Source organism: Catharus ustulatus, chromosome 8 (genome assembly GCF_009819885.2).
Source record: "Catharus ustulatus isolate bCatUst1 chromosome 8, bCatUst1.pri.v2, whole genome shotgun sequence".
Lineage (NCBI taxonomy): Eukaryota > Metazoa > Chordata > Aves > Passeriformes > Turdidae > Catharus > Catharus ustulatus.
Window position 1 is genome coordinate 16382341 of NC_046228.1, and position 12311 is coordinate 16394651.

Genomic DNA, 12311 nt, shown 5'->3' on the forward strand with positions numbered 1-12311 from the left:
CGAGCGAGCGCCGCCCCCGCCCCGCCCACGGGCAGCGAGCAGGCCCGGGCAAGGCCGCGGAACGAAAGGAAGCACAGGCCGCAGCTGCTGTCAGTTTTATTTACACAGGAATTGGTACTAGTGGTCTTAAAGGAAGGCTTGATCCTTCTATTTACAGTTATATACAGATTTATAGTTGAAAAGTAAGAAAACTGTACAAGATAACACAAAAATATAAGACAAATTGGATCCAATTAAAGTAGTGAATACATAAGTTAAGAAAAATCTGACATTTACATTTCAAATTGTAATGTTATGAGTAGCATATATGTAGTTTTTAAACCAGATAGCAACGCAAGTTACACCACACTAAATTTTTACCCCGATTATGTAGACTCTGCTTTTAAAACACCAGACAACTGGAAGCCTCCTGCACTTAAAAATACATAATGGTAATTTTTACTTGATTTCCAGAGGGACCAGTTACAAAAACCCACATGTAAGGAATTTATTTACATTAAATATTAGCAAAAAACGGATCAAGAGAGTGCAAGTGTTGCTCACCTGCAGTGCTATCCATTTTAAATTTCTGTCCCCTACAACCACAGGTTGTTGTACAGCATCTTCAAGAACAGGAAATGTTTGAAAATATTTGCTGTGACACGTACAGTATGACCTTATGTCTCACAGTTAAAAGATGTTAAAGAATTATGTATCACTAAACCAGATGATTTTTGAATTTTAGTATTGCACACTAATAAAAAGACAGTTTCAAAAACAATTCTGTGTCTGCATTATTTCCAAGTGTTAAAAGTGGCTGCTTCTTTGAGAACACAAAAGCCTTTAGACAGCCTTGTCATTTTCTAGTGTTCACCATTACATACAAGTATTTTTTTAGCTGGAAATGGCTCAACAATATAAAACTTCTGGTGGCAAAACCCTTTCACAGAATACCCACTCCACAACTAATACACCAAAATAAATGCTTAAACACCACTTGCTTTGAAAGCTGTACAGTGAAAATAGCAGCCCTGTTCTTACCTCTGTTTAAAATTCAGAATATTTTTGCTCTAGGTTTGGGCACAATACGTCTACAGTTCCTGAGTTAATTACATTTGCCCAGACTGAAGAATGAAGCTGCAACTTAAAAAAAAAAAGCAAACAAGTAAATAAGACAATACCCCTTTCCCAAATCTTAACCACCTTGCACATAAACATACCAAACCACCTTATTTGGTCCTCAATACTTGCAAATTGTTAATTTTGGAGGTAATGTTTGTACCAAAGCATTTGGTTTGGATAGCAGTTTTGGGGCCTTAAGATTTAGCATTTCCCTCATCCCCTCCAAAAAGTGCCTTTGTGGTATTTGTAAAAACAGTTATGCCTCAAAAATTTGTTTAAAGTACCAACAGAAGTTATTACAAATGTTTATTGCATTGAGCTGATTCTTTTAAAGTATTAAGTATGAACTCCCCGCTTCTCAGTTTCATAGGTTTTAGTATTCTGTGTGAAATCAGATCTTCCCATGGCAAAAACTAATACTGGCAAAAGGGTGAAGATTTCATCAGTTCGTTACTCCACTGAGAGTAACGAGAGTGTCTTTTTTCCATCTCATTTTCACATTTTCCATAGTGCTTTTTCCACATAGAAGTGATGTGAAGACTTCTTTGTCATCAAGTGGTTTTCCACGTTTCCAGTAGACCTCAACACTAACTTTTTGGTGCTGGGCTATGGTTCTTGTCCCCTTCTTTGTTGTCCTTCATCAGTGAGGCAAACACCTGGAAAAGTAAATTAGTTAATGAATATGAAGACTGCCAGTGTTATAATATCAATATTAACCACCACAATATTAGTATGGAGATTAATTTCTAGAATGAGACACTAGAAAGGACATGCCCATTGCTCAGGAGTCAGACAAGCAGCCTAGCAGAGACAAGCAGAGATGTGCCCCATTATTCATGTGCTGACATGTCTGATTTGATATGTATCTCCAAGAAACTCACCTGTGCCCATTTTTTGTTACTATTCTGCATCTGAATAGCTGCAATACAACTAAAAAGCTTTTCTGATGTAATGTCTTCTGGAAGTTTTGTTAGAAACTGTGCTATATGAATGAAGTCCATCTGTAGGAGAATATCTTCATATAACCGAAGGATTCCTAATCCCGTCCTAAACAAAAATTCTTCTCCATCTCTGCAGAAAACATCCCAGACACGACAGGCCAGATCAAGTGGTAATGACTTGCTATAGAGTGTAAAAATCCTACAAATGAGTCAAAAACAAACAAAAAGGAAGAGTTATAACTTACTTCAGAAAAACGAGAAGACAACTTCCTTTAAATCTCAGTTATATTAGTTCAGAGTAAGCAGATGACAAGTTATTTTATACACTCATTTTACACACTCTTATTTCCCCCCCCATTTCAATGATGCACAACTCTCCAGTTCTTGAAGTCAGAAGTTGTACTCTGAAACCCATCTCTGATGCCACAGAAAATCCTCCATTTGAATGTCATCTCCTTTGGAAAGCTCTAGTTAAAGAAGTGAGAAATCTCTGCATTCTCAAAGAGTATAATACACACATAAGAACTTAAGCCACAAAGATCACAACTGTGTAACTTAACCTTTCCCATTTAAGCATACAGTTCAAACAGCTCTGTTCATCATTTGTTTCCTAAACTAAATCTAAAACCACAACTCATTTCATAGAGGGCTACATCCCACTAACATACTAATGACAAATCGATAGCTACATTCCTGTGATACATTTTCGAATTTGTTCACATTAAAATCACAAAAATCTAGATGGAGCTCATCCCTAGGCACATAAACAGATATTTTGTATTTGACAGCACTACCACACTTCAAGAGTGTCTGCACTACTACCTTCCACTACAGACACACACAGAGCTTGCTACTCTCTGCTTTTGAATATTCATTACTTCAAATTGTTCGCTGTATTTTCAAATTTTTCCCTTTTCAAATCAGGTCCTAAATTTCATCCTCCTGCTGCTTTGAAGTCTCTATTCCTATAGCCATACTTCCTTCAGTAGCTGACTATGCTCATTTCAAGTCACTCACAATCACAGTACACCATACTACTACGGTGTAGCAGCCTCCTCTCCCATACTTATGTCACACAACTGCAGCAACAGGAAAATGAACACACAGAACTCCTGTTTATCTCATTTTTTAACTGAATACATCCCGTTTAATAAAGCTTGAAGCCTGCCAGAGGAACTGCAGTTACACAAAACAGTTCATCATGATTTCACAAGACCTACTGAATGCCTTTTTTATCCTTTATTTCCAGTGTTGAAAGACCTACAGCTAAATAGAAAGTGTTCCAACAGTTCTAAGGTTAGCTTTTCTCTGTTCTATGAACTCACCAGTCTATCAAATATATGTCTGGAGTAAGACTGTATGATTTGAAATGAAGAAACAGTTTAGGAAGATTTTCTTCAAAAAATACTTCAAAGGCTGCAAAGTATTTCAGCATCTGTAGGGACAGCAGAGCACATCATAAGCAGTCATCAAAAGAATGTTTGGTTGTAAACCAACACAAACCCCACCAAGAACTGAGGATGTCAACACAGCACAATGTGACTCCTTAGGACAAGTAAAATGATTACATGTTTCTAGAGGAAAAATCAAAACATGAGAATGAGTTTTATGGATTAGTACCTGGCATTCTCAGTTTTGTAACCACAGGTTAAATTTCTCCATTATTCAGTGGGACAAAAGGAAGTCATCAATAAAACAACTATGTTTCAAGTCAAAAGAACATTGCGGTCCAAAACCAGAAAACTCTGTGCGTACCATGCTGTGATCCACACGGAAAAAGGCCAGCTGGCATGGCTTGTTTAGAAGGTTAGCAAAGGCAATGAAAGCATCTGCCTCTTCCAGATTGAGAATGAGCACAGCAGCAATGAAGGACATCCCTTGTACCTTCAAAGTGGGAAGAGCATCGGGCAAATATAGGTGAGTAGGTTCAGTACATCTTACATCTTTGGAAATGGAAACATTTACAGTTTGCAATTTATCAAGTACCATTGCATAACATTTCCAGATGAACAGAAACAATGTGGATAAATTATTTTTATGCATGCAATCAATTTGATTTCAGCAGTTCAGGCGCTCTGGGAGGTCTCATGATCACAAGTCCTCAGGACTCAAAATACAAGAAAGTTAAAACCACACAAGGGTGAATGCAGAGCTCATGAGAAACAAAACCTGGCCTCAAGTTCACTGTTAAACTATGGGAAAGGCAGTCATGGAGAAAAACCTCACATATGGGACAGTTTAGACCCAGACAGATACATTGGAACTGAGACAAAATTCTGTTTCAGAACAGTCAATGCGTGTCTTTCCACTTGCCAAACCATATTTTTTCATATATATAAAATGACTTCTAGGTGGTTAGCTGCAATGGAAGTTCACATTTTTCCAGCATTATTCTCCCAAAACCACTTTAGCCTGCAATGAAAGTGAAGAGCATGATTTTTGTAGTTAAGTGATGACCTGAATTCTCATCATGCTAACAATAATTTTCCCAATTCCAATTATCTTTATTCCACTGTCTCTAAACATTCATGCTGCCTGTTCTCATTTAAAAAAAACCCAAACCTAAGCACTCAGTACTTTAACCAACTAGGGAAAAGAGTATTGATATGCATCAGAAACAGTCTATCCATTTCTGGAGGATAAATAGGTGTGGAAATAAGATTACCTTACATTTACTGCCATAGTAACATGAAAAAAAGTGATAAGAAATATCAAGACTAGTTGCATTTCTAGTGGAAAAGAGAAGACTTATCCATGAAAAACTATTTATTTGCTTTTTGAAACTCCACCCTGGGAACAAGCAGTCTCAGAACCTGCAGAGTTTGTAATCTCACTTAAAAAATATGGGAGAGTCTCCAAAAATGAGGTCACAGACAACAGAATTCAGGCCTAAAAACACTGGAACTTGAAAAACTGACTAGTTATTTATGCAGAGTCCCAAGCATATCTGATTTAGAGAGGAAGACACACCCTGTGCAAAATAATGCTTTGTTGCATGGATGAGACTTGGAACTTTTCAAGTGTTTTTGAGCCTTGAAGCATTAGAGCTTCTGAAAGATGTTTTTAGATACCCCCAGGAACAAAGAAGAAAAAAACCCCTTCTCTTCATTATTGTTCATTATTTAAATGCTTCTCTGAGCTAACACCATTCAGAGAGATGTTAGTTTTAGTTGGTTTGTTCAGGGATTTTTGACAGTTTTTTTGATGGGATTTTTTTTTGCTTCTATTTAAACACAGTAATGTTTGCTGAAAACTGTCTTCACTGAACTCAGAGTGAATGATTAGTCTGTGTCAAGACACTAAGCAAGACACTAAGATGGAGTTTCTGATTTTAGGATGTGCAGTAGTGAAGCAGGGAGCATCACTATGGAAATGGCAACAGGGGAAGCAACAGTAAGACAGAACAAGTGAGGTGCTAACTGGAAGTCCGCTAACATCTTACGCTTTTTTCCTGTAAGATACTCTGTCAGAACTATAATGTCTTGTGAACACACCCATTTAAAATCCATGCAATCCAGATACTCAACACTGACATTCTCAGCTATTTAATTGTCTCTAAGAATTACCATCATTGTGAATGCTGTGAAGTAACTGCCAAAGTTTAATTATTTTTTTAAGTGCTAGTAGCATAAAGTTTGGAACACCTATTTATTTAATATGCTTTAATACATGAAATCTTAAGCTTATTTGCCATGTTATAAACATTTTACAGCAAATACTTACATATCCCACATCTGGTCTGTAACATGTATATGCTCCTAAGACACTATGCAGGAGATCATGATAAGGACCACCCTAAAAAGAGGAGAGCGTAGAAGAAAGAAAAAAAATTATTTTCAAAAAAAAAAAAAAAAAACACAGGAAAGGACTAAGCTGATATTTTAAGATGCAAGTGAGCCAGTGAATTGTTGCTTTATTAATATTTAGAATAGTACCATTTCTTACTCCAAGCATTACCACAAATGCTTTTAAGATGTTTAAGATAACAATAATCCTATGAAAAATTTCAGCAGAAATCAGTACATAATAGAAAATAAGGATCTCTGGTACAGATCCAAGGTCGGTCTCTCCTTTTCAGAGACAACGAATATTTTAATTCTTAGTAGCACAAGTTACTGTATTATAATATTGCATGTTATTTTATATACATATAGGTGCACATTATAGTTCTTTAAAAATCATAAAGCCTGAAAAGGTGCACCAGAATGCATCAAGATTTCTGCAGTAGTAAGAATACCCTTATTTCTCCCTGTAGTTTCATAACCATTAATAGGAATCTCATGCAATTTTTCAAGGAGTAAAAAACCTCACAGTCCCCATCACTCAGTGTCTCTATTCTCATTTAAAAACATTTTAAAACATTTTAGAAGTCCAAAATACTTCTAAAAACTATTTCATATTTGGCCAGTTATGTTTCTTGTTTAACTATTCAGAATTTTAAATTTGTTATAACTAAAGTTAAAGGTATCTCACCTTCTGGAAAATATACAGGGATGGAAATGTGCGTGATATATCCAACTTAATTAGCTCCAGACTGGCCTCACGATCAGCAACAGATGCACCTGCATCTGCAAGCAAAACCAACACTTATTAAAGCTGATAAATTCTACAAACTTCAGAACAGAACTCCTGTAGGCACATAAAGACAAGGAAGGCAGCATTCACCAAAGAACCTCCAGAAGAAATTCTGCTAGCCCTTGAATTACCTCTGTCCAATCCTCTCCAGAGGGACAGGATAAAAACCCTAGTGACAGTGTGGGAAATAAAGACAGGTAACACCTGGGGAAAAGGCTCTTTTGGAGCGCTTAAATCAGACAAGATTTCCAACTGGAAAGCAGAAGATGACAATCTGATGAACAGGCTAAACAGAACCTGCTCTGCTGAAGCTTGGAATGCAGCATTTCCTTCCAGTCTTCCAAAAACTATGATAGTTGGTCTTCCAGACTTTGCTACCAAAGATTAGTAATAAGCACTGTCAGTTTGCTTGCTTTTCAGAGATGAAAATTCCATCACTCTTAAGTTTTCCCTTGTTACTACATTTCCCAGGACATTTGGCACAATTAAAACAGTTCCTTCTCCCTTCATTCCCACTGAGAATTATTACCTCTCAAAAAACAGATTACCTAAGCTTTCCCCCAGACAGCTCACATTCCACAACAAAAGAACAAGCAAACCACCACTCCACAGACAAAGGGGCATTGCAAACATGTTTTCCAAGGATAAGCATATTTACAGTCACATACACACAGAATTTTTTATAAATTGTTTGTCTCAAGACAACCTTCAGATGAGTCACAGGGCTATCCCTAAGGAAGACCCAAATAATTTATAGTCAAAGTAAGCAATTAGTCAAGACTGGCAATGGCAAGTGCAGACAACTAAAGTAATGGAAAAGACACTATCACGGGGCAGCATTTTAAAAAATACCAATCAACAACACAAAGAGTTAACCTTTATAACAAGGACACATCCAACATTAAAAACATCACTGATACTATTTTTAACAGAAAGAACATCCACAAGGGACAGCAATATGCCAGTGAAAAAACTGCGTTCTACAAACAAGTCCCCACTTAATAAATTTGGGAGGAAAGGCCATCTGGGCAGGCAAGGAAATACAAGTGGGATCTGAAATGTGTCATGTTTTATATTTTTCACCTCTCAGTTTCAGAACCAAAAAATGGAGTATATTCTTTTATCTTTCCCAAAATCATGGAAGGGATACCAACTAATGAGAACCCATCTAAGAAGAGCTAAGCAAAAGCATGAATTGTAATTTCTTTTTCTATTTCATCTAATATTTTCATGAGAGTCAAGTCTCGATATTTCAGAAGAAACATACATTTGAAAGTTGCACATACAATATTTTAATCTGTCTTTTATTGACACAGTAAGTATTGCCAAGCCCCTTGCTCGCTGATTTACAAGACAGCAAACATTTAAGTAGGGAATGATTTTGAGAACTTTTAAAAAGTATTCTTAATGCTGAAATTGCAGAGGAACTTGTGAGACTTCCTGGGTTTGTAAAAGTGAATAGGAGGTTGTTGAGCACTCAGGATATCTCACCTTCTATGTCATTCTCAGAACTTGTCTCACTGAAGCTTTTCCATCGTTCCTTAGCTCTCGACAAGAAGATTTCATAAAGTTCTGCAAGAAAGTAAAACAAAACCAAAATCAATAACCAAAAAGGTAGTAGTAAGAAAAGCACCCATCCAAGATGAAAGCATGCTAAGCATTCTTGGCTTTGGTTACTTGGTTTCATCACTAGGGGCAAGAGAAGAATCTATGGGATGGTTACCACTATACACAGTTTTATAGTGTGCACTGTACGGTGCTTTCTGCTATGGTGAATATGCAAATCATGGCAGGGAAATCACGCCTTACATAATTCAGATTTGTATTTTTGTGACTAGAATGCTTACAATTCATCAATCATTAGGTATAAAATAAAGCAATTCCCTTTTCACCCCCTTCAGAATGAAAACCTACAAATTCTCAATTTTAAACACAAAACATGTTTTCTGAGGGGGAGGACTACCTTGATTCTTAAAATACTAAATGTTTTTGCAAGTAGGTTTTGGACCTTGTTTCTATAATTTATGAGGTTACAATGTCTAAATGTAAAACACAATTGCTCCTAACCTTCCAAAACACATTTCTTCAGAAAAAAATATATCCTGATTTTTATTTTCTCTTTAACAAAAGTTTACATTTTTCTTTTAAAATAAACAACTTAATTTAGCATTAACATCTGTTAGGAACATACCAGGAGTGATGTTTAATTCATTTCCCACAGCTAGACTCCAAACCTTCCCACGTACACTTGGGGGCAATCCTTGCCACCACAGCTCTCGAACTCTTCGGGTAGCACGCCTAATATACAGAAGCAAGAAGAAGGAAAAAAAAAAAAGGGTATATATTGCACATTTTGTTTTCTAAGATCACTGGGCAATGTGCAAGCAAAATAACATACTGTTTACCAAATCAATATTCAAAGATCTTTGTTGATGCTAAAGCCCCATTAAAACCCCCAAAACATTCAGCTCCCAGAAGGCACATTTCATGTTGCTCTATAATGACCTCACATTATATCATGGCAACAAAAACTGACTTCTTGACAACACAGAAAGGAAAATAAGGTGTGTGGGTCCTCAGTTTCCAGAGGAGAAACAAGCCACGCTTGCCTCATTTACACAGCAGAACTTTACTTACATGCCTTCCCAGTTAGGTAGTATTTCATTGACCCAAATCACCATAGCACTAGCGATATTCTCTTCTTGCTTGAAACGCTCTCTCATTATTTTTTTCCTTTTATGTGCTTCTTTAATTTCTGTTAGGCATAACATGTTAATAACTCTGTATTAGTGTATACAAATTATTAGGTAAATTATTCAGCTACTACCCAAGTATTTAGATGTCTAAAAGATCGAGGGTAAGTTACAGTTGCATGTACTATTTCTGTTGACTGTAGTTGTATTTCTCTGAATGGTTTTTAGTTTAAGCTAAGTTGTTCAAATATAGTGATTTAGACAAGCAAAAATCAGGCTAGAAAACTCAGATAGTTCTCTTCTGCAGTACACAGGATAACTAATATAGCTAATACGCAAGCACATCAGCGCTGTTTTTCCTCTCATGATTTTCATACCATATTCTATATGAACCCTGTTTATTCAGTAGACTAATCAGCAATATTTATGGATAATTTTGTTATTTAAAAGTGCAATTCTACATCCATTTTAAAATTATTCAAATGTTACTGAAACTTCCACCTAAAAGGAGTCTGTATTTTCTTTTCTGGAAACAGGACCTAAAGACCTAAGACAAAGCCACAATGCTGAACAAGAGAACAATGTCCTGCCTTCTGTTAAAAAAAATATCATTTGTAGATTCCTGTTATTAAAAAGGCTAAAAGAAGGACAGAGCAGTGCTCTCCTGATACCACTTAGACCCACTGAGAAATTGCAAGACATTTTCTATTTAAGCATGCACTGGACACATCAAGAGAGTAAACATGCCCTCCCTGGTAAACAGATATGGCTGACCAGCTTCATCAAGTTTTTAGTGAAGCTTTGAGTGTGTAGCAACAGTTAATAAACCAGGGTACACACATGAAAACACCACACATGGCTGAACCTCCAAAGATGCTGTTACTGAAGTACACAGAGCACAGATCACAACTTACAAGATACACACCACAAGAGCAGAGTGAAATGCATGGTCAAATGCCTTGGATTCCTTATTGCACCTTTCAAAACAAGCTGCCATGGATCCAAAGAGGATCAATCAGTTCAGAAGCTTGTATCTCTGACAACAGCCCAAGTAAAACATGCAGCACAGATTCTTAAAATAGCTTATTCCCTGAATACTAGGCACAAGACTACAAAAGTCCTTTCAACAACTATTCATAGATTGACACAGTACCAGATGCTACAGATCTGTTTTTTTTTTAATTAATCGTGTCTAGTGGGAGTAAGAAGGTTCATACAGGTACAGCTGATTGGAAAATAACCCCAAAGTTTTAATCTCTCTTCACACTGAAATTGATCTGAAATTCTTAAGAAATCAGATCTTTAAGAAGTCAGCTTTATTGTACTTTGGCTCTTAGTGGCAACTGCAGCAACGCAGCTTGAAAAAAAGAGTCCAAGTACTCAGAAAGTTTCTAGCTGACCACATTACACAATTATCTTTAAAAAATTAACTTTTTCCTTACAAAGTAAATGAAAGGTTAAGTTGCATTCTGAACCTAGCTACATTCATTGTAGCAGAACAACAGTTTGATAACTGAGTTCTGTTTTAAACTGCATGCCCCTATGCACCAGAGAATAACCCAGATATTAAACAAGAGGTTCTTTACTGTACCCAGTTGCCTACAAGCCAGAATTTATTTTTGCAGCAGAGTTGAGAGGAATGACAGTGATTGTTGGCAGCTGACATACCTCGTTTTTTTGCTTCTGCCACCATCTCGTCGTATTCTTGTCGATGACGTAAAGCCTCCTCCACTGACTTGGCAGGAAGATTTCTGAAAACAAGTTGTTCCTGAATTCAATACACACAAATGACATTCTGGACCATTTCAGAACAGGATTCAATTTGGTTTCTCTCTAAGGTGAGCTTTGGGGTTGCCATACTGCCAGTGCTCCCATAACAGCTGTAAAGAACTACTAGATGTCTGCTGTTTTTTGATTCTCCTAGAGCTTCTCCCAAAGTAAGGTTATTAAATTTGTTGAAGACCTGGAATGATGCTTAAGTGAGTGACAAAAGAGAAGTGCTGATACACCATGTAGTTATCTATTCCAATTAATTTCTGCCCATGTGCATTTTAATCATATGTTCATGATGACAGATTTTCAATAAAAGGTAAATGTTTTTATTCATTGTAGTTAACCTTTTAAAACCCTCACAAAAGAAAAGTTTCCCAAAGGAAGAAAGGACAGATCAGCACTGATGTCAGAGTTAAAGTTAAGGAAGTTTGGCGCAATCTTAAAATTCACCAGATAAAAATGCAATTATTTTTTGGCTGCATAATGGTCCCCTGCTGCATAATGGCCAAACACACTTCCTCTTGACCAAGGAGACTCACTTCAAAGCAAATTTGGTCTCAGCCTCTTACCTAATCTCTAATCTACTTTGGTCCAAAATAAACAGAAAACATCTTTGTCATTTTAATACATAAAAAGCTTTCTGTCTCCTCTTATACAAGCAGACAAAATCACTTATTAATATACTCAATTAAATTGAGAGCAGAATATATTTTCAAAGGTTAAACTGTGGAAACACTACACACTTGGGATGGCACTCCAATTTGAAACAACTGTCATTTGTGAAAGCATATTTATCCTAGCTTGTGAATTGCAATACCACGAAAGTAAAGAAAAACATCAACAATCCAGTTATTGCATATCTTACTCTCCTCCATACAGTAAAAGAAATAATGCTTTCATGAAAACAAATACTCATAGTAATCCATAATTCCAATTAGGATATTTCTGTTTAGCACAGAATGAGCTTATATACTCCTAGAGAGAACATCCAAAGAAACACTGACATGTTCAATTTTCCATTTCCCAATTGGAAGTGATCAGAGCAAATATTCAACAGCACCATCACTTTTTCATGATGCAATTTGAAAATTTGCTTGATTTGTTTTCCTCAAGCTCAGAAATCAAATTGCTGAAGACTGCATAGCTGAAAATACTGACCAATTTACTACCCATTTTTCATTACTATGCTTATTTGTACTAAATGTGGGTTTTGTTACATCTTCATCTG

General features: G+C 36.4%; 1 protein-coding gene across 4 annotated transcripts in view; it reads right to left on the reverse strand.

Moving 5' to 3' along the window:
• Nucleotides 1-79: 79 nt before the first annotated feature.
• TBC1D12 (TBC1 domain family member 12) overlaps nucleotides 80-12311 on the reverse strand; it is a 42883-nt gene continuing 30651 nt past the window's right edge. For all 4 annotated transcript variants that reach the window (XM_033065829.2, XM_033065830.2, XM_033065828.2 and 1 more), the window contains 10 exons: nucleotides 10979-11061; nucleotides 9255-9372; nucleotides 8809-8915; nucleotides 8109-8189; nucleotides 6516-6610; nucleotides 5766-5837; nucleotides 3798-3926; nucleotides 3368-3477; nucleotides 1983-2241; nucleotides 80-1757 (listed from right to left, as the gene is read on the reverse strand). In XM_033065829.2, the coding sequence (XP_032921720.1) occupies nucleotides 1689-1757; nucleotides 1983-2241; nucleotides 3368-3477; nucleotides 3798-3926; nucleotides 5766-5837; nucleotides 6516-6610; nucleotides 8109-8189; nucleotides 8809-8915; nucleotides 9255-9372; nucleotides 10979-11061 (1123 nt within the window). In that variant the 3' untranslated portion in view covers nucleotides 80-1688. The remainder of the gene's footprint in view (nucleotides 1758-1982; nucleotides 2242-3367; nucleotides 3478-3797; nucleotides 3927-5765; nucleotides 5838-6515; nucleotides 6611-8108; nucleotides 8190-8808; nucleotides 8916-9254; nucleotides 9373-10978; nucleotides 11062-12311) is intronic.